This window comes from Agelaius phoeniceus, chromosome 1 (genome assembly GCF_051311805.1).
Source record: "Agelaius phoeniceus isolate bAgePho1 chromosome 1, bAgePho1.hap1, whole genome shotgun sequence".
NCBI lineage: Eukaryota > Metazoa > Chordata > Aves > Passeriformes > Icteridae > Agelaius > Agelaius phoeniceus.
In genome coordinates this window covers 71,390,387-71,411,014 of record NC_135265.1, presented here as the reverse complement: position 1 = coordinate 71,411,014, position 20,628 = coordinate 71,390,387, and the positions used below count along the sequence as shown (strand labels likewise).

Here is a 20,628-nt window from a genome sequence, read left to right as displayed (position 1 = left end):
GGTATGGGATTGAAATTTGAAGTAGCCTCTAAATTAGTAAAATAACTCAAAGGTGTAGTATGGGATCTCAGGTGCTTGTGGCACCAAATCAGTTTTCAGTGAGCTGATAATTTTCCAGCCTTTGCTGCCTAGCTTATGCTGGGAAGTGTAGAAGGTAGAAATAACTGTTTTGTATTCAAATAAATTTGAATCATTCTCGTTCTGTGTTTTATGTCCCAGGCTTGGAAGCATGGAAAGCCTCTGTGCAGCAAACAGCACTTTTGCTGTGGACCTGTTAAGAAAGCTGTGTGAGATGAAAAGTGGGCAGAATGTGTTCTTTTCACCATTTAGTATTTCTTCTGCTTTGTCTATGGTTTTGCTGGGTGCAAGAGGTAGCACTGAAGCCCAAATAAGCAAGGTAGGTGAAAATAAACTTGGTGGATTGCATTTGATGGGATCATATGAGGAAGAGATGTGTCCTCAGTCTGTGACATGCATTTGTCTAAACTGTGATTGTCACTGTGGCGTGAGAGAGCAGAGCTCTTCCTCTGGTGTTTGTATAACGACAATCAATTTTCATTTATTTTGAAAGGGGACATTCTTTCATTATGAAATAAGAGTTTCCTGGTTTTGTGTGGTGATTTTGTGGTTTTTTTGAGACACATCATCCTTAATATGTAATTGAGAGGTATGTGTTTTCCTTTTTCTTTTTTTTTTTTTAATTTAGCTTGATCAATTTCCAGCTCCATAAAATATTTTGCTCTGCTTCTTCACTTGGGCTTAATATCAGACAACATATGTTCTCAAAACATAGCCAAACACATAAAAATAAAATCCACAGTGACTGAATGTCAAACTGTAAGCATGGTTTACACTTTTTTGATTTAAACTTGCTTAGGTAGCAGATAGTACTTGTCATGTGTTTTACATATGAGCTGAAAAAGTTAAGTGCAGAATCAGTCCTGGTTCTGTTATTGGGCTCCTTTGCAAAGTGAGAGATGAGTAAAAACCTGTATTTTTAAAAAATATTTACTGTTAAGAAAAGTTTCTCAAAAACTTTTGTTGCCATTGTTGGAAATACTCAAAATGCATCTGGACACAGTCCTGGACTATGGGCAGTAGATGTTCCTGCTTGGGCAGGGCTTTGTAGCAGATTGTCCCCACAGGTCCCTTCCAGACTGAGCCATTCTGTGATCCTGTAGCGCTTACCTTGAGGGAAGGAAAATCAGGACTGCTGACTCTGCTGCTCCCCAATTTATGAGTTGTACCAGCACTGCAGATGTTGTCTTTGTGCAGGTGCTTTCTCTGAAGAATGCCCAGGATGCTCACAATGGGTATCAGTCCCTTCTCTCTGAAATTAATGATCCAAACACCAAATACATCCTGAGAACTGTGAACCGGCTCTATGGAGAAAAGACCTTTGAGTTTCTTGCAGTGAGTAGCCATTAAATTTGTGATGATTCTTAGGATAATGTACTTGCTACGTCTATCCTCTGGAGATCAAGGCAGGCTTTGGACTTTACTTTCCAACAACTGAGGCCTGAGAGCCAGGAGTGCAATGGATTCTGCCAGAGCCTGGTGTCTGAACTTGGTGGAGAATCTCCTTTAAATAACATGGGATCTGAATATGGCAAAGCAGGGTAAAGTCCATCAGTGTCTACACTTGAGGGTTCTGTGATCCATTCATTTATTTGGCTGTGGGACAAATAGTTGGTGTGTCCCTTAGCAGAAGTCTCTTAAAGGAATTTATAAAACTAAATGTCATGTCCATAAAGCACAAAATAAAAACAAGAATTCCCCCCCCCCCCGGCCACCATCCTTGTCTATGAAGTGTAGAAGTTTGGAGTACTGTGCATAAGCCATAACAATATTGATTCTTTGCTGAAAGAAGCGGAATAAATCCTAGTAGGAACATGTCACCCTAATGGCTCTGTATGAAGCTGGGGAAGGAAAGCTGCCAGATTTCCTTAGGTGGTGCAAGAATCACCTGTGTCTGAAGGAGAGTGAATCTCTTCCTGAAAATCTGTTGTGAATGTCCCTGTTAGTCATTTATAGAGTCCAGTCAGAAATCCTACCATGCTGGCCTGGAACAGATGGACTTCCTGCATGCTTGGGAGGATTCCAGGAAACAAATCAATGGCTGGGTGGAGGAAAGAACTGAAGGTGAGTGCTTTTCCAAGGGCCCAGTTGTGTTTAATGGGAGCCATTGTCTGGGTAAACACCTAGTTCAGGATAGAGGATTGTGAATTTAAACAACTCAAATGCTGAGCTGTTGCTGTGTCTGGTACATAATTCTCTTCTCTATTGTTTATTAATCACAGACCAGATACTATCTTGGATAGTAATTAGATCCATGTCAACCTCTTAATTAATGTGTGTTTTTTCTTTGTGCCTTAAAGGTAAAATTCAGAACCTGTTGGCAGAGGGGATTCTGGATTCCCTGACCAGGCTTGTGTTGGTGAATGCCATCTATTTCAAAGGCAAGTGGGAAGAGCAGTTCAACAAACAGAGTACCAGAGAAAGGCCATTCCAAATTAATAAGGTATGATGTGCTAAAATGCTGACAATACCCTGTTAATCTGAAGTAGCCTGAAATGACCACCTTTAAGAAGAAATTAAATCTTTCAGTCAGGGTTGCCTTGGGTGGGATGTATGAGATTCGTTCTGTCCCCTCCCTTTCATATGAATACCATCTTTGCTGACTTTCTCTGAACTTTCACATCATTAATAGAACCTTTCATGTAGCACAAAGACAGGTGTGAAAGCTTTGAATTTAAGTCTTCTTCAGTCAGAACTTCCCTGCAACTTTTCTGCCCCTGAGCCAATCCAAAGTAAATGGAAAACAAATTTCCTCTGAAGACCTGTGTTCTCTGCAGCCTTGTTTTTAGAAGTAGATCAGTGCTCCTGAGGAGGACTTGGCCTCTGGCATGGGCAGGCCGTGGCTGCCCCTCAGGATTCTTTGCAGCCCTGGGTTGGCCTCCAGAAGTCATGAACAAGACCTGGTAATGTGCCTTCCTTAACTCACCTGCTTGAAGCAACCATTGAGGAAAATTGAAGCCCTCATGCCTGCCTGGAAACTGTCCCTCCCTGCAATGGTGAAATAAATCCAGGAAGGCTTTTAAGTGCTACTAGCACTTTTAGATAAGGGAGTGTTACTGTTCACCCCATACTCTGTACAAGAGCTTCAGAGACAGGTTTGGTTCCTGACACCTTGTCCTCCGTGAACGTTTGGAAATGCAAGGTGTAAGCTGAAACATTAAGCTAGTTATTTTACATGCTGTTCAGTAACAAAGAGTTACTTTGACATCCCAGGAACATTTCCAACATCTTATGAAATTATTTCTCTGACTCTTGCACTTCTTATGAGTCACTGGATGATTTTCTATTGCGTTGTGGCTTTCCTTTTGCTTGTCGATCCTTTCATGTGTCACTGCTGTTGCAAAATAATTTCTGCCATATTCTTTCTGGGCATTATTCCAATGGGCATCAGTTTAATTACAAAAAGCTACTTATTTGAAAATCTCATGAAGGGAAGAGAGAAAGCAGTGAAACTGAGAAGAAGGAAAATAATGTAAACAATAGTAGCTGATGCTCCATGTGGAAATAGAATAAGATAGCAGAAAATGAAAATGAGAATAGAATCTCTCCCATTATTACTATCCTCATGACTTTTAAGAATTCATAATAATACTCTTTCTTGGTAGTTTTAGTGTATACATTTTAAAATATTTTAAGTCTTTGTTATAGCCACACAGAACCACATGGACTAACAATACATACACTGAAATAACTTATTCATTTATTGCAAAGAACAATGCCCCTGCTTATTACTAGCTCACTTTAGTGCTTGGCACTAGTTCTTAAGTTAACAAAAGAGTGAGAACATGAATTTACCTTAAATGAATATTCCCAAACATTTTTACGTTAATAATTAAAAAGGAAATCTCAGGATTTTTAGTTATTAACAAAGGACGGTGTGGTGTCTGTGCTCTGTGGTGTGTAATCAGTTCCCTTTGGTCAAATCCTAAAATGCCCTGAGTAACTTGCTGCCAACTTTGTAGTGTGAGACCAGCAGAGAAGCTCAGCACTAACTGTTGGCATCTCTTGATTTCTAGAACGAGACCAGACCTGTGCAGATGATGTTCAAGGAGGCAAATTTTAACATGACCTACATTGGGGACTTCCAGACCAAAATCCTGGAGCTGCCCTATGTGGGTAATGAACTGAGCATGATCATCCTGCTCCCTGATGCAATCCAGGATGGCTCCACAGGCTTGGAGAGAGTAAGTAGTTGAGCTGAGTGCAAAGACAGCCTGAATCGTTCCAGGGAAGAAAGTCTGATATTGCACAGGGACCTGCAGTTGAGTTCCAGAGCAATTGTGTCTCTGGTGCTCAAGGCCAGCAGAAATGTCCCTCTCCTCCCTGTCCCCAAAGGGACAGCCCCTGCAGCACGGACAGTGCTGCTCAGGCCGTGTGCTGCTCCCTTAGGCAGAGGCTCTGGAAGCAGAGCTGGCCCTGCTCAGGGGCAGAGGTCAGCTGTGGTTGTGGGGAAGGCACAGTATGGTGATGATGGAATGGGGAGAGGGGATTTTGGGTGGGCTCTTTGGAAGTGCTGGGGCTTGTCCTACAGGACAATTGTTGTGTTATGTGCTGAGCAGCTGGGAGGTGGTGTGTGGCTCACTGGCTGGAAAGAGGCTCAGAGGAAAGGGCAGGATCTCTTTTGTGCTGAGGGTAGGATACCAGTTTGATCTCTTTGGAACTCTGGACCACGAGTTTATGAATAAAGTTCTCTAAGACTGACTGCAAAGGGCCTTTGTGAACACACAGTTTTCATAATGCTGCTGACTGACCTGTAGGATGTACCTTTGGTAAAGTGATAGAAGAACTGGGTTTAGATTATTTGGGTCCTTGTTAACTGTTCTGTGCCTTTCTGTCCCATAAGAAAAAATTAAAAAAAAAAATCCATGGACAATTTAACATGTTCTGTAGAAGCTAACATTACATGGAGGAGATTGATCCCAATTATAGCTATTAGAAAAAACAGTAGATAATGATCTTGGCAGGGGCAGTATGCTCTAGTGAGAGGTAAAACTTGCAGTTTTGGCTTGAGAAACACTGACCAGGTAAAAAAAGATGCATCTTATACAATATAAACAAATCCCATAATCAGTTCATTTGCAAGTATAACTCTGATTCAATTCTCATTGTAATTAAGTAAATCTGAAATTTTTCTTCAGCTGGAAAGAGAACTTACATATGAGAAGCTAATAGATTGGATCAATCCTGAAATGATGGACTCTACAAAAGTGAGGGTATCTTTACCCCGATTTAAACTGGAAGAAAATTATGATCTGAAACCCCTTCTGAGCAGCATGGGAATGCCTGATGCATTTGATTTGGGGAAGGCAGACTTCTCAGGAATCTCATCTGGGAACGAGCTGGTGCTCTCTGAAGTGGTTCACAAATCCTTTGTGGAAGTCAATGAAGAAGGCACTGAAGCAGCTGCTGCCACAGCTGCAGTGATGATGATGCGTTGTGCAATGATAGTTCCGGAATTCACTGCTGATCATCCCTTCCTCTTCTTCATCCGGCACAACAAAACTTGCAGCATTTTGTTCTGTGGCAGATTTTGCTGTCCCTAAGGAGGAGATGTCTTGGCTGCATAGGTGCCTTCAGGCAATAAATTCATATTTCCCTGGAACAGCACGACTCCTTTTTGCATTAATTGTCTCTTTCAGCTGTGCCTGAACTTCTTCTGTAGTCTTGATCTTAGGCTTGGCAGGAATAACAGATCTGCTTAGACAAACAGAGCAGCTGCCATGTCCAACCCCTCCTGTGCCTGTGTGCAGAGGTCTCCAGGTTCTTGCTGACACAAGAGCCATCCCACTTGCTCTGTGAGTGCTTCTTCTGTGCTTGACTTCACTTTTGGTGTCCAGCAGGCAGAGTCAGGCAGTGAGAGCCCGTGGGATTGTTACTTCTGCTTGTGACAAGGCTGGAGCACATTTGGAGCTGCCCTCCACTTTTACCTTCCAGTCTCCTCCACTGAGTGCCTTGATACATTGCCTGGAGCTGAAAGGAGTTTTTGGCAGCCTGTTCCAGGTATTGCAGAACATCCTACATAGATGGGGGCTTTTAGCTAACAACTGGAGCCGCACTTAGGCATGAATGGGAATGAAAGTATGCTGTTATAAGAGATGAACCTGGGAGGTATTTGTGGGGCGAGTACCTTTATTCCTCACTCCAGGACACTTGGGTTTATTGCCTGTCCCCTGGTTCTGGTCATTTATCAAAGAATGAAATAAAAGGGCAGCTGCTGCCTATGGAATATTTGAAGGAGAAAGTCTTAATTTCAAATTTTTTTTTTTTTTTGGCTACTGTTATATGTTTATCCTATTAATATTTTCTTAAACACCATAGTTTACCTGTATAATACCAAAGACAGAGATGTAACAGCTTTCCTTATATTGGGATGTATTTTGTGGGTCCCGTTCCTGGAATAATAAAAGAAGTATCAGCACTGCATGGTTCTATGTCTCCTTTTTCAGATCTAAATCATACCCGTACGTGTCGGGCTGTGGCAGGAGGAAGAGCCTTCTGGCAGGGCCCGGCGGGGTTGGGTGTCGCTGGCCCGGCCCGGCGGGCGCTGTCTCCTCTCCGCGGTTGTCGCCGGCCGGGCAGGGGCGCGGCCAAGCGGCCTCGGCCGCGCTGGGGCTGCGCGGGGCGGGAGGGGCCCGGGGCAGCTCCGCGCTGTCCCCGCCCGCGGGGCATCCTGCGGGAATGGGGCGGTATCGCGGTGAAAGGCGGAACTGTTTCCTCGGCTCCCGAAACCGCAGCGCTGCTCGGGCAGCGAGGGGTGCGGGCTGTGAGGGGGTTTGGGTGCGGGGCGCGCACGGGCGGTGGAAGCAAAGGGAAGCGAAGGCACCACTGGGCCGTTGCTTTAGATGTTGGCTCGGGAGGTGCCGGTGTTTTCTTTAGCACAGAGCTTGCTAAAAGACCTTTGCAGAGCTGCCGTGCCGATTGTGTGTTTGCCTGAGAGAGCTGGCATCGATATCAGGAATTTCTGTGGGAGGGTAGTGCAGGAAATCCCCAAATTCTGATGCAAACTTCTGCCCACATTTGGGTATAAAAGGAAGCAGCAAATCTGCTAGTTCTGCTTCAAGAAGTGTGGGGAGAGCTGCTGTGTGAGTGAAATGTGTGGGGGTGCGGAGTGTGTCAGTCAGAAGAGTTTTAACATGGGTTTGCCGGCACAAATCCTTCCAATTTCCAGTTATAATGCAACGAATTTTTCTTTTATATGTAGTCGCATTACTTGGAGCGATAAGTAAAGTTGTTGGTAATGTGCAGAGCAAATATCCTATTATGATGTGATTTATATTTGCTTAGTATGGATGGGGACTTTAGTTTGTTTGGGATTTCTTATTGTGAAAGAATATTTTTAATTTTTTATAATATTCTTAATGTTCTTATTTTTTTCGATTTGTTTGTGGAGGTTTTTTTTCTTATTTTTTGGCAAAAGATTGTTTTAATGACAATGAAATTCTTGCTTGTTCTCTTGCTTTTAGGCAAAGTCCTTCTGCTGGCTTCTCCTAGCCTGGTGGGCAGGTTTAAAACCCAGCGTGCATACACAGGAGCAAGCTGCAGCTACCACTGAAGGTCTGTAGACTTAGAGAAGGTAAGAGTTGGTAATTCTGCTGTTCTAACTTTGCCTCTGGTGGTCCAATGAAGGGAAATTATTTGCTTTGTGAAGTCAAGAGGAACTTCTTTCAGGAAGTCCTGACCAAAAAGCTGTTGTGCCTGATCACCTCAAAAGAAGTCACACTGTGTAGGTATGGGATTGAAATTTGAAGTAGCCTCTAAATTAGTAAAATAACTCAAAGGTGTAGTATGGGATCTCAGGTGCTTGTGGCACCAAATCAGTTTTCAGTGAGCTGATAATTTTCCAGCCTTTGCTGCCTAGCTTATGCTGGGAAGTGTAGAAGGTATACAAATAACAAATAACTGTTTTGTATTCAAATAAATTTGAATCATTCTCGTTCTGTGTTTTATGTCCCAGGCTGTGAAGCATGGAAAGCCTCTGTGCAGCAAACAGCACTTTTGCTGTGGACCTGTTAAGAAAGCTGTGTGAGAAGAACAGTGGGCAGAATGTGTTCTTTTCACCATTTAGTATTTCTTCTGCTTTGTCTATGGTTTTGCTGGGTGCAAGAGGTAGCACTGAAGCCCAAATTCGTAAGGTAGGTCACAATAAAGTTATTGGATTGCATTTGATGGGATCATATGAAGAAGAGATGTGTCCTCAGTCTGTGACATGCACTTGTGCTAAACTGTGATTGTCACTGTGGCATGAGAGAGCAGAGCTCTTCCTCTGGAGTGTGTGTGTAAACAGAACCTGTTTTCTTTGGTTTTTCAGTGTGAGCTTTGTTCAGTATGAAATGAAGAATTTTCTGGATTTAGTGTGTGAAGGTTTTTGAGGGTGATCTTCCTTAATATATAATTAGAAGGTTCCTGGAATTGGTTTTTTTTTTGATCAATAGGTGGCTACATAAATTATTTTCTTTTCCTTGCTTGCTTGGGCTTATTATCATATGATACATGTTCTGAAAAAGGAGCCAGGCATATAAAACTATATTATAAATCCCTGTGCCTGTATTTCAGACTGGTAACTGCAATTTGATTTATTCCTTTTTAAAAGTGTGCTCAGGTAGCAAATATCTCTTGGCTTGTGTTTTATGTAGGATGTGACACTATTGAGTGCAGAATCAATCATTTTGGTTTGGATGTTTGCTTCCTTTCAATGTGGGAGTGAAGTATAAACTCTGATCTTTTTTCCATGTACTTCATGAAAATTTCTCAAAACCCTGAGTTGTTCCTGTAGTTGCAGATAGTCAAAATACATGGACACAGTCTGAGCTACCAGCTCTAGGTATCCCTGCTTGGGCAGGGCTTTGTAGCAGATTGTCCCCACAGGTCCCTTCCAGACTGAGCCATTCTGTGATCCTGTAGCGCTTACCTTGAGGGAAGGAAAATCAGGACTGCTGACTCTGCTGCTCCCCAATTTATGAGTTGTACCAGCACTGCAGATGTTGTCTTTGTGCAGGTGCTTTCTCTGAAGAATGCCCAGGATGCTCACAATGGGTATCAGTCCCTTCTCTCTGAAATTAATGATCCAAACACCAAATACATCCTGAGAACTGTGAACCGGCTCTATGGAGAAAAGACCTTTGAGTTTCTTGCAGTGAGTAGCCATTAAATTTGTGATGATTCTTAGGATAATGTACTTGCTACGTCTATCCTCTGGAGATCAAGGCAGGCTTTGGACTTTACTTTCCAACAACTGAGGCCTGAGAGCCAGGAGTGCAATGGATTCTGCCAGAGCCTGGTGTCTGAACTTGGTGGAGAATCTCCTTTAAATAACATGGGATCTGAATATGGCAAAGCAGGGTAAAGTCCATCAGTGTCTACACTTGAGGGTTCTGTGATCCATTCATTTATTTGGCTGTGGGACAAATAGTTGGTGTGTCCCTTAGCAGAAGTCTCTTAAAGGAATTTATAAAACTAAATGTCATGTCCATAAAGCACAAAATAAAAACAAGAATTCCCCCCCCCCCCGGCCACCATCCTTGTCTATGAAGTGTAGAAGTTTGGAGTACTGTGCATAAGCCATAACAATATTGATTCTTTGCTGAAAGAAGCGGAATAAATCCTAGTAGGAACATGTCACCCTAATGGCTCTGTATGAAGCTGGGGAAGGAAAGCTGCCAGATTTCCTTAGGTGGTGCAAGAATCACCTGTGTCTGAAGGAGAGTGAATCTCTTCCTGAAAATCTGTTGTGAATGTCCCTGTTAGTCATTTATAGAGTCCAGTCAGAAATCCTACCATGCTGGCCTGGAACAGATGGACTTCCTGCATGCTTGGGAGGATTCCAGGAAACAAATCAATGGCTGGGTGGAGGAAAGAACTGAAGGTGAGTGCTTTTCCAAGGGCCCAGTAGTGTTTAATGGGAGCCATTGTCTGGGTAAACACCTAGTTCAGGATAGAGGATTGTGAATTCAAACAACTCAAATGCTGAGCTGTTGCTGTGCCTGGTACATGATTCTCTTCTCTATTGTTTATTAACCGCAGACCAGATACTATCTTGGATAGTAATTAGATCCATGTCAACCTCTTAATTAATGTGTGTTTTTTCTTTGTGCCTTAAAGGTAAAATTCAGAACCTGTTGGCAGAGGGGACTCTTGATTCCCTGACCAGGCTTGTGTTGGTGAATGCCATCTATTTCAAAGGCAAGTGGGAAGAGCAGTTCAACAAACAGAGTACCAGAGAAAGGCCATTCCAAATTAATAAGGTATGATGTGCTAAAATGCTCACAATAGACAGTTAGGTGGATGTTGTCTGAAATGACCACCCTAAGGAAGAAATTAGATCTTTCAATCAGGGTTCCCTTGGATAGGCTGTGTGAGATTCCTTATTTCCCCTCCCTTTCATTTGAAGTCTCTCTTTGCTGACTTTCTCTGAACTTTCACATCATTACTAGAACTTCTGATATAGCACAAAGACAGGTGTGAAAGTTTGTGAATTTAAGTCTTCTTCAGTCAGAGCTTCCTTGCTGCATTCCTGCCCCTGAGCCAATCCATATGAAATGGAAAACAAATGTCCTCTGAAGACCTGCTCTGCAGTCTCGTTTTTAGAACTGCTCCTGAGGAGGACTTGGCCTCTGGCATGGGCAGGCCGTGGCTGCGCCTTAGGATTCTTTGCAGCCCTGGGCTGGCCTCCAGGAGCCATGAACAAGACCTGGTAATGTGCCTTCCTTAAGTCACCTGCTTGAAGCAACCATTGAGGAAAATTGAAGATCTCATGCCTGCCTGGAAACTGTCCCTCCCTGCAGTGGTGAAATAAATCCAGGAGTATTTGAAAGTGCTGATATAACTTCTAAATAAGGGAATGTTGCTGCTTACCCCAAGACTACCTCCAACAGCATTTCAGAGACTGTTGGAATGACTAGGCTCCTGCCACCTTGGTCACTCCCTATTGGAATGTGTTGAAAAAGCTGGCAGGAGTATCTAAAGACACTGTTGCAGTTTCTATTCCGTGCAGCTGTGCAAGCTTAGAACCAGCTATCAAGATGCAACACCAAAAGGATATAGGGCTGATTAATAATCTGCTTTTGAGTTGTGGTGTAATATGATGCACTGTTTGTACCTCATGCTTTCCAAAAGGCAGTGGTAGGGCTGCATTCTGTGGTATGTGATCAGTTCCCTTTGGTCAAATCCTAAAATGCCCTGAGTAACTTGCTGCCTGCTTTGTAGTGCGAGACCAGCAGAGAAGCTCAGCACTAACTGTTGGCATCTCTTGATTTCTAGAACGAGACCAGACCTGTGCAGATGATGTTCAGGGAGGCAAATTTTAACATGACCTACATTGGGGACTTCCAGACCAAAATCCTGGAGCTGCCCTATGTGGGTAATGAACTGAGCATGATCATCCTGCTCCCTGATGCAATCCAGGATGGCTCCACAGGCTTGGAGAGAGTAAGTAGTTGAGCTGAGTGCAAAGACAGCCTGAATCGTTCCAGGGAAGAAAGTCTGATATTGCACAGAGACCTGCAGTTGAGTTCCAGAGCAATTGTGTCTCTGGTGCTCAAGGCCAGCAGAAATGTCCCTCTCCTCCCTGTCCCCAAAGGGACAGCCCCTGCAGCACGGACAGTGCTGCTCAGGCCGTGTGCTGCTGCCTTAGGCAGAGGCTCTGGAAGCAGAGCTGGCCCTGCTCAGGGGCAGAGGTCAGCTGTGGTTGTGGGGAAGGCACAGTATGGTGATGATGGAATGGGGAGAGGGGATTTTGGGTGGGCTCTTTGGAAGTGCTGGGGCTTGTCCTGTAGGTGTTGTGTGCTGAGCAGCTGGGAGGTGGTGTGTGGCTCACTGGCTGGAAAGAGGCTCAGAGGAAAGGGCAGGATCTCTTTTGTGCTGAGCGTAGGATACCAGTTTGGGCTCTTCGGCAATCTCGTCCAGGAATTTATTACCAAGGCTTCTTGAATCATTTATTCTCCAAATAAAAATGAAAAGAAAAACCCACAGTCTTCATGCATAACAAAGGGAAAAACCCCATGCATATTATGTGCTATGTGAATAAGCAAACAGAAATCAGTACTTTGGCTATGTAATATGATCTCAATTCTCATTGTAATTAAGTAAATTTGGCATTTTTCTTCAGCTGGAAAGAGAACTTACATATGAGAAGCTGATGGGTTGGATCAATCCTAAAATGATGGACTATACAGAGGTGATGGTGTATTTACCCCGATTTAAACTGGAAGAAAATTATGATCTGAAACCGGTTCTGAGCAGCATGGGAATGCCTGATGCATTTGAGTCAGGGAAGGCTGACTTTTCAGGAATCTCACCTAGTAATGAGCAGGTGCTCTCTGAAGTGATTCACAAATCCTTTGTGGAAGTCAATGAAGAAGGCACTGAAGCAGCTGCTGCCACAGCAATGGTAATATGTGGGTGTTCCGCTGTTATGTCCACTGCAGAATTCATTGCTGATCATCCCTTCCTCTTCTTCATCCGGCACAACAAAACTTGCAGCATTTTGTTCTGTGGCAGATTTTGCTGTCCCTAAGGAGGAGATGGCTTGGCTGCATAGGTGCCTTCAGGCAATAAATTCATATTTCCCTAGAACAAGGTGACTCATTCTGCACTAATTGTCTCTTTCAGCTGTGCCTGAACTTCTTCTGTAGTCTTGATCTTAGGCTTGGCAGGAATAACAGATCTGCTTAGACAAACAGAGCAGCTGCCATGTCCAACCCCTCCTGTGCCTGTGTGCAGAGGTCTCCAGGTTCTTGCTGACACAAGAACCATCCCACTTGCTTTGTGAGTGCTTCTTCTGTGCTTGACTTCACTTTTGGTGTCCAGCAGGCAGAGTCAGGCAGTGAGAGCCCGTGGGATTGTTACTTCTGCTTGTGACAAGGCTGGAGCACATTTGGAGCTGCCCTCCACTTTTACCTTCCAGTCTCCTCCATTGAGTGCCTTGATACATTGCCTGGAGCTGAAAGGAGTTTTTGGCAGCCTGTTCCAGGTATTGCAGAACATCCTTCATAGATGGGGGCTTTTAGCTAACAACTGGAGCCACACTTAGGCATGAATGGGAATGAAAGTATGCTGTTATAAGAGATGTACCTGGGAGGTATTTGTGGGGCGAGTACCTTTATTCCCCACTCCAGGACACTTGGGTTTATTGCCTGTCCCCTGGTTCTGGTCATTTATCAAAGAATGAAATAAAAGGGCAGCTGCCGCCTATGGAATATTTGAAGGAGAAAGTTAATTTCAAATTTTTTTTTTGGCTACTGTTATATGTTTATCCTATTAATATTTTCTTAAACACCATAGTTTACCTGTATAATACCAAAGACAGAGATGTAACAGCTTTCCTTATATTGGGATGTATTTTGTGGGTCCCGTTCCTGGAATAATAAAAGAAGTATCAGCACTGCATGGTTCTATGTCTCCCTTTTCAGATCTAAATCATACCCGTATGTGTCGGGCAGGAGGAAGAGCCTTCTGGCAGGGCCCGGCGGGGTTGGGTGTCGCTGGCCCGGCCCGGCGGGCGCTGTCTCCTCTCCGCGGTTGTCGCCGGCCGGGCAGGGGCGCGGCCAAGCGGCCTCGGCCGCGCTGGGGCTGCGCGGGGCGGGAGGGGCCCGGGGCAGCTCCGCGCTGTCCCCGCCCGCGGGGCATCCTGCGGGAATGGGGCGGTATCGCGGTGAAAGGCGGAACTGTTTCCTCGGCTCCCGAAACCGCAGCGCTGCTCGGGCAGCGAGGGGTGCGGGCTGTGAGGGGGTTTGGGTGCGGGGCGCGCACGGGCGGTGGAAGCAAAGGGAAGCGAAGGCACCACTGGGCCGTTGCTTTAGATGTTGGCTCGGGAGGTGCCGGTGTTTTCTTTAGCACAGAGCTTGCTAAAAGACCTTTGCAGAGCTGCCGTGCCGATTGTGTGTTTGCCTGAGAGAGCTGGCATCGATATCAGGAATTTCTGTGGGAGGACAGTGCAGGAAATCCCCAAATTCTGATGCAAACTTCTGCCCACATTTGGGTATAAAAGGAAGCAGCAAATCTGCTAGTTCTGCTTCAAGAAGTGTGGGGAGAGCTGCTGTGTGAGTGAAATGTGTGGGGGTGCGGAGTGTGTCAGTCAGAAGAGTTTTAACATGGGTTTGCCGGCACAAATCCTTCCAATTTCCAGTTATAATGCAACGAAGTTTTCTTTTATATGTAGTCGCATTAACTTGGAGCGATAAGTAAAGTTGTTGGTAATGTGCGGAGCAAATATCCTATTATAATGTGATTTATATTTGCTTAGTATGGTTGGGGATTTTAGTTTGTTTGGGATTTCTTATTGTGAAAGAATATTTTTATTTTTTTATAATATTCTTAATATTCTTATTTTTTTCGATTTGTTTGTGGAGGTTTTTTTTTCCTATTTTTTGGCAAAAGATTGTTTTAATGACAATGAAATTCTTGCTTGTTCTCTTGCTTTTAGGCAAAGTCCTTCTGCTGGCTTCTCCTAGCCTGGCGGGCAGGTTTAAAACCCAGCGTGCATACACAGGAGCAAGCTGCAGCTACCACTGAAGGTCTGTAGACTTAGAGAAGGTAAGAGTTGGTAATTCTGCTGTTCTAACTTTGCCTCTGGTGGTCCAATGAAGGGAAATTATTTGCTTTGTGAAGTCAAGAGGAACTTCTTACAGGAAGTCCTGCAGAAAATGCTGTTGTGCCTGATCACCTCAAAAGAAGTCACACTGTGTAGGTATGGGATTGAAATTTGAAGTAGCCTCTAAATTAGTAAAATAACTCAAAGGTGTAGTATGGGATCTCAGGTGCTTGTGGCACCAAATCAGTTTTCAGTGAGCTGATAATTTTCCAGCCTTTGCTGCCTAGCTTATGCTGGGAAGTGTAGAAGGTATACAAATAACAAATAACTGTTTTGTATTCAAATAAATTTGAATCGTTCTCGTTCTGTGTTTTATGTCCCAGGCTGGGAAGCATGGAAAGCCTCTGTGCAGCAAACAGCACTTTTGCTGTGGACCTGTTAAGAAAGCTGTGTGAGAAGAACAGTGGGCAGAATGTGTTCTTTTCACCATTTAGTATTTCTTCTGCATTGTCTATGGTTTTGCTGGGTGCAAGAGGTAGCACTGAAGCCCAAATTCGTAAGGTAGGTCACAGTAAAGTTATTGGATTGCATTTGATGGGATCATATGAGGAAGAGATGTGTCCTCAGTCTGTGACATGCACTTGTGCTAAACTGTGATTGTCACTGTGGCGTGAGAGAGCAGAGCTCTTCCTCTGGAGTGTGTGTGTAAACAGAACCTGTTTTCTTTGGTTTTTCAGTGTGAGCTTTGTTCAGTAGGTAATGAAGAGGTTTCTGGATTCAATATCGGCGAGTTTTTCTGTCATTTTTGAGACTGATGTTCTTTACAATGTAATTAGGATGTACTTGGAATTGTTTTTATTGGTCAATAGGGGACTACAGAAATTTTTTTCTTTTCCTTGCTTGCTTGGGCTTATTATGATATGATACACGTTCTGAAAATGAAGCCAGGCACAATAAAATATTTTTAAAGTCCCACAGTCTACATTTCAGACTGGTAACTGCAACTTCATTTATTCCTTTTTAAAAATTTGTTCAGGTAGCAGATATCTCTTGACTTCTGTGTTATGTAGAAAGTGACAATATAAAGTGCAGGATCAGTCCTTTTGGTTTGCTTCCATTGCAAAGTAGGAGGGGAGTGTAAACTCATATCATGTTTCCATGTACTTTATAAAAAATTCTCAGAAATCTGTGTTGTTGCTATAGTTGCAGATACTCAAAATCCTTCTGGAGACAGTCTGAGCTACCAGATCTAGGTGTCCCTGCTTGGGCAAGGCTTTGGAGCAGATTGTCCCCACAGGTCCCTTCCCACCCAAGCCATTCTATGATCCTGTAGCGCTTGCCTTGAGGGAAGGAAAATCAGGACTGCTGACTCTGCTGCTCCCCAATTTATGAGCTGTGCAATACCTTGCTGGGTACATCAGATATGCCTTCCTTGATAAGCTCCAGATGGGAGGTGTGATGGCTTCAAATCACAGCGTTTAACTTAAATGTAACTTAAATGTAATTTTAATATAAAAATGATCATGCTGAAGCAAGTGTGTTTAGAGAAGTTAATGACACTGCTGTGGATGTTGTCTTTGTGCAGGTGCTTTCTCTGAAGAATGCCCAGGATGCTCACAATGGGTATCAGTCCCTTCTCTCTGAAATTAATGATCCAAACACCAAATACATCCTGAGAACTGCGAACCGGCTCTATGGAGAAAAGACCTTTGAGTTTCTTGCAGTGAGTAGCCATTAAATTTGTGATGATTCTTAGGATAATGTACTTGCTACGTCTATCCTCTGGAGGTCAAGGCAGGCTTTGGGGTTTGATTTCCAATGTTTCTGTGCTGAGAGTCAGGAGTGCAATGGATTCTGCCAGAGCCTGGTATGTAAACCTGGTGGAGAATCTCCTTTTTAAATAATTTGTGTTGTAACTGGACAAGTGATGCTAAGCAGGGTAAAATCCATCAGGCTTTTCTCTTGAGGGTTCTGTGATCCATTCATCTATTTGGCTGTGGGACAAATGGTTGATGTATCTCTTAGCACAAGTCTTACAAAGAAAATATATTAAATCATACGTTGTGCCAATGAAGCACAAAATGAATACAAGAAAAAAACTCTCTCATTATTGTCAATGAACTGTAGATGTTTGTAGTATAGTGCATAAGCCATAAAAATAAATACCCAGTTCAAAGAAGTGGTATAATTCCTAGTAGAAACATGTCAGCCTGAACATTAATGGTTCTATATGAAGCTGAGGAAGAAAAGCTAGCAGATTTCCTTGGGGAATGCAAGAATCATCTGTGTCTGAATGAGAGTGAATCTCTTGCTGAAAATCTGTTGTGAATGTCCCTGTTAGTCATTTATAGAGTCCAGTCAGAAATCCTACCATGCTGGCCTGGAACAGATGGACTTCCTGCATGCTTGGGAGGATTCCAGGAAACAAATCAATGGCTGGGTAGAGGAAAGAACTGAAGGTGAGTGCTTTTCCAAGGGCCCAGTAGTGTTTAATGGGAGCCATTGTCTGGGTAAACACCTAGTTCAGGATATAGGATTGTGAATTCAAACAACTCAAATGCTGAGCTGTTGCTGTGCCTGGTACATGATTCTCTTCTCTATTGTTTATTAACCGCAGACCAGATACTATCTTGGATAGTAATTAGATCCATGTCAACCTCTTAATTAATGTGTGTTTTTTCTTTGTGCCTTAAAGGTAAAATTCAGAACCTGTTGGCAGAGGGGACTCTTGATTCCCTGACCAGGCTTGTGTTGGTGAATGCCATCTATTTCAAAGGCAACTGGGAAGAGCAGTTCAACAAACAGAGTACCAGAGAAAGGCCATTCCAAATTAATAAGGTATGATGTGCTAAAATGCTGACAATAGACAGTTAGGTGGATGTTGTCTGAAATGACCACCTTAAGGAAGAAATTAGATCTTTCAATCAGGGTTCCCTTGGATAGGCTGTGTGAGATTCCTTGATCCCCCTCCCTTTCATTTGAAGTCTCTCTTTGCTGACTTTCTCTGAACTTTCACATCATTACTAGAACTTCTGATATAGCACAAAGACAGGTGTGAAAGTTTGTGAATTTAAGTCTTCTTCAGTCAGAGCTTCCTTGCTGCATTCCTGCCCCTGAGCCAATCCATATGAAATGGAAAGCAAATGTCCTCTGAAGACCTGCTCTGCAGTCTCGTTTTTAGAACTGCTCCTGAGGAGGACTTGGCCTCTGGCATGGGCAGGCTGTGGCTGCCCCTCAGGATTCTTTGCAGCCCTGGGCTGGCCTCCAGGAGCCATGAACAAGACCTGGTAATGTGCCTTCCTTAAGTCACCTGCTTGAAGCAACCATTGAGGAAAATTGAAGATCTCATGCCTGCCTGGAAACTGTCCCTCCCTGCAGTGGTGAAATAAATCCAGGAGTATTTGAAAGTGCTGATATAACTTCTAAATGAGGGAATGTTGCTGCTTACCCCAAGACTACCTCCAACAGCATTTCAGAGACTGTTGGAATGACTAGGCTCCTGCCACCTTGGTCACTCCCTATTGGAATGTGTTGAAAAAGCTGGCAGGAGTATCCAAAGACACTGTTGCAGTTTCTATTCCCTACAGCTGTGCAAACTTACAACCAGGTTTCAAGTTGCAACACCGCAAGATACAGGGCAGATGAATAATCTCAACTTTTGAGTTGTGGTGGAATATTGTGCATTGCTGCTGCTCCTGGCCAGGTTTTACCTCATGCTTTCCAAAAGGCAGTGGTAGGGCTGCAGTGAATAGGACTGCTGTAGATCAGTGGTGTGTGATCAGTTCGCTTTGGTCAAATCCTAAAATGCCCTGAGTAACTTGCTGCCTGCTTTGTAGTGCGAGACCAGCAGAGAAGCTCAGCACTAACTGTTGGCATCTCTTGATTTCTAGAACGAGACCAGACCTGTGCAGATGATGTTCAGGGAGGCAAATTTTAACATGACCTACATTGGGGACTTCCAGACCAAAATCCTGGAGCTGCCCTATGTGGGTAATGAACTGAGCATGATCATCCTGCTCCCTGATGCAATCCAGGATGGCTCCACAGGCTTGGAGAGAGTAAGTAGTTGAGCTGAGTGCAAAGACAGCCTGAATCGTTCCAGGGAAGAAAGTCTGATATTGCACAGAGACCTGCAGTTGAGTTCCAGAGCAATTGTGTCTCTGGTGCTCAAGGCCAGCAGAAATGTCCCTCTCCTCCCTGTCCCCAAAGGGACAGCCCCTGCAGCACGGACAGTGCTGCTCAGGCCGTGTGCTGCTGCCTTAGGCAGAGGCTCTGGAAGCAGAGCTGGCCCTGCTCAGGGGCAGAGGTCAGCTGTGGTTGTGGGGAAGGCACAGTATGGTGATGATGGAATGGGGAGAGGGGATTTTGGGTGGGCTCTTTGGAAGTGCTGGGGCTTGTCCTGTAGGTGTTGTGTGCTGAGCAGCTGGGAGGTGGTGTGTGGCTCACTGGCTGGAAAGAGGCTCAGAGGAAAGGGCAGGATCTCTTTTGTGCTGAGCGTAGGATACCAGTTTGGGCTCTTTGGCAATCTCGTCCAGGAATTTATTACCAAGGCTTCTTGAGTTATTTATTCCCCAAATAAAAATGAAAAGAAAAACCCACAGTCTTCATGCATAACAAAAGGAAAAACCCCATGCATATTATGTGCCACGTGAATAAGCAAACAGAAATCAGTACTTTGGCTATGTAATATGATCTCAATTCTCATTGTAATTAAGTAAATTTGGCATTTTTCTTCAGCTGGAAAGAGAACTTACATATGAGAAGCTGATGGGTTGGATCAGCCCTGAAATGATGAAATCTACAAAAGTGAGGGTGTATTTACCCCGATTTAAACTGGAAGAAAATTATGATCTGAAACCGCTTCTGAGCAGCATGGGAATGCCTGATGCATTTGAGTCAGGGAAGGCTGACTTTTCAGGAATCTCACCTGGTAATGAGCAGGTGCTCTCTGAAGTGATTCACAAATCCTTTGTGGAAGTCAATGAAGAAGGCACTGAAGCAGCAGCTGCCACAGCAATGGTAATATGTGGGTGTTCCGCTGTTATGTCCACTGCAGAATTCATTGCTGATCATCCCTTTCTCTTCTTCATCCGGCACAACAAAACTTGCAGCATTTTGTTCTGTGGCAGATTTTGCTGTCCCTAAGGAGGAGATGGCTTGGCTGCATAGGTGCCTTCAGGCAATAAATTCATATTTCCCTAGAACAAGGTGACTCATTCTGCACTAATTGTCTCTTTCAGCTGTGCCTGAACTTCTTCTGTAGTCTTGATCTTAGGCTTGGCAGGAATAACAGATCTGCTTAGACAAACAGAGCAGCTGCCATGTCCAACCCCTCCTGTGCCTGTGTGCAGAGGTCTCCAGGTTCTTGCTGACACAAGAACCATCCCACTTGCTTTGTGAGTGCTTCTTCTGTGCTTGACTTCACTTTTGGTGTCCAGCAGGCAGAGTCAGGCAGTGAGAGCCCATGGGATTGTTACTTCTGCTTGTGACAAGGCTGGAGCACATTTGGAGCTGCCCTCCACTTTTACCTTCCAGTCTCCTCCATTGAGTGCCTTGATACATTGCCTGGAGCTGAAAGGAGTTTTTGGCAGCCTGTTCCAGGTATTGCAGAACATCCTTCATAGATGGGGGCTTTTAGCTAACAACTGGAGCCGCACTTAGGCATGAATGGGAATGAAAGTATGCTGTTATAAGAGATGTACCTGGGAGGTATTTGTGGGGCGAGTACCTTTATTCCCCACTCCAGGACACTTGGGTTTATTGCCTGTCCCCTGGTTCTGGTCATTTATCAAAGAATGAAATAAAAGGGCAGCTGCCGCCTATGGAATATTTGAAGGAGAAAGTTAATTTCAAATTTTTTTTTTGGCTACTGTTATATGTTTATCCTATTAATATTTTCTTAAACACCATAGTTTACCTGTATAATACCAAAGACAGAGATGTAACAGCTTTCCTTATATTGGGATGTATTTTGTGGGTCCCGTTCCTGGAATAATAAAAGAAGTATAAGCACTGCATGGTTC

General features: G+C 44.0%; 3 protein-coding genes across 11 annotated transcripts in view; all 3 read left to right on the top strand.

Annotated features, from left to right (window-relative positions):
* The window catches only part of LOC129120837 (uncharacterized), a 20,382-nt gene extending 14,761 nt beyond the window's left edge, over positions 1–5,621 (top strand). The window contains exons 10-15 of the mRNA XM_054633627.2: positions 220–397; positions 1,276–1,413; positions 2,025–2,142; positions 2,379–2,521; positions 4,095–4,262; positions 5,217–5,621. Coding sequence (XP_054489602.2) covers positions 220–397; positions 1,276–1,413; positions 2,025–2,142; positions 2,379–2,521; positions 4,095–4,262; positions 5,217–5,621 — 1,150 coding nt within the window. The remainder of the gene's footprint in view (positions 1–219; positions 398–1,275; positions 1,414–2,024; positions 2,143–2,378; positions 2,522–4,094; positions 4,263–5,216) is intronic.
* The window catches only part of LOC129117980 (serpin B6-like), a 13,678-nt gene extending 222 nt beyond the window's left edge, over positions 1–13,456 (top strand). The window contains exons 1-8 of one of the 3 annotated variants that reach the window (XM_077181578.1): positions 6,632–6,832; positions 7,542–7,632; positions 8,033–8,210; positions 9,074–9,211; positions 9,823–9,940; positions 10,177–10,319; positions 11,335–11,502; positions 12,182–13,456. In XM_077181578.1, coding sequence (XP_077037693.1) covers positions 8,043–8,210; positions 9,074–9,211; positions 9,823–9,940; positions 10,177–10,319; positions 11,335–11,502; positions 12,182–12,589 — 1,143 coding nt within the window. In that variant the 5' untranslated portion in view covers positions 6,632–6,832; positions 7,542–7,632; positions 8,033–8,042 and the 3' untranslated portion in view covers positions 12,590–13,456. Of the gene's footprint in view, positions 1–6,631; positions 6,833–7,541; positions 7,652–8,032; positions 8,211–9,073; positions 9,212–9,822; positions 9,941–10,176; positions 10,320–11,334; positions 11,503–12,181 lie in introns of those variants that run through there. The other 2 variants (XM_054629059.2, XM_077181569.1) reach the window with 2 other exon arrangements.
* LOC143694527 (serpin B6-like) overlaps positions 1–20,610 on the top strand; it is a 23,106-nt gene extending 2,496 nt beyond the window's left edge. For 2 of the 7 annotated variants that reach the window (XM_077181593.1, XM_077181588.1), the window contains exons 3-8: positions 14,989–15,166; positions 16,191–16,328; positions 16,947–17,064; positions 17,301–17,443; positions 18,496–18,663; positions 19,343–20,610. In XM_077181593.1, coding sequence (XP_077037708.1) covers positions 14,999–15,166; positions 16,191–16,328; positions 16,947–17,064; positions 17,301–17,443; positions 18,496–18,663; positions 19,343–19,750 — 1,143 coding nt within the window. In that variant the 5' untranslated portion in view covers positions 14,989–14,998 and the 3' untranslated portion in view covers positions 19,751–20,610. Of the gene's footprint in view, positions 1–13,600; positions 13,787–13,810; positions 14,115–14,497; positions 14,608–14,988; positions 15,167–15,903; positions 16,059–16,190; positions 16,329–16,946; positions 17,065–17,300; positions 17,444–18,495; positions 18,664–19,342 lie in introns of those variants that run through there. The other 5 variants (XM_077181606.1, XM_077181598.1, XM_077181621.1 and 2 more) reach the window with 5 other exon arrangements.
* The last annotated feature ends 18 nt before the right edge of the window (positions 20,611–20,628 follow it).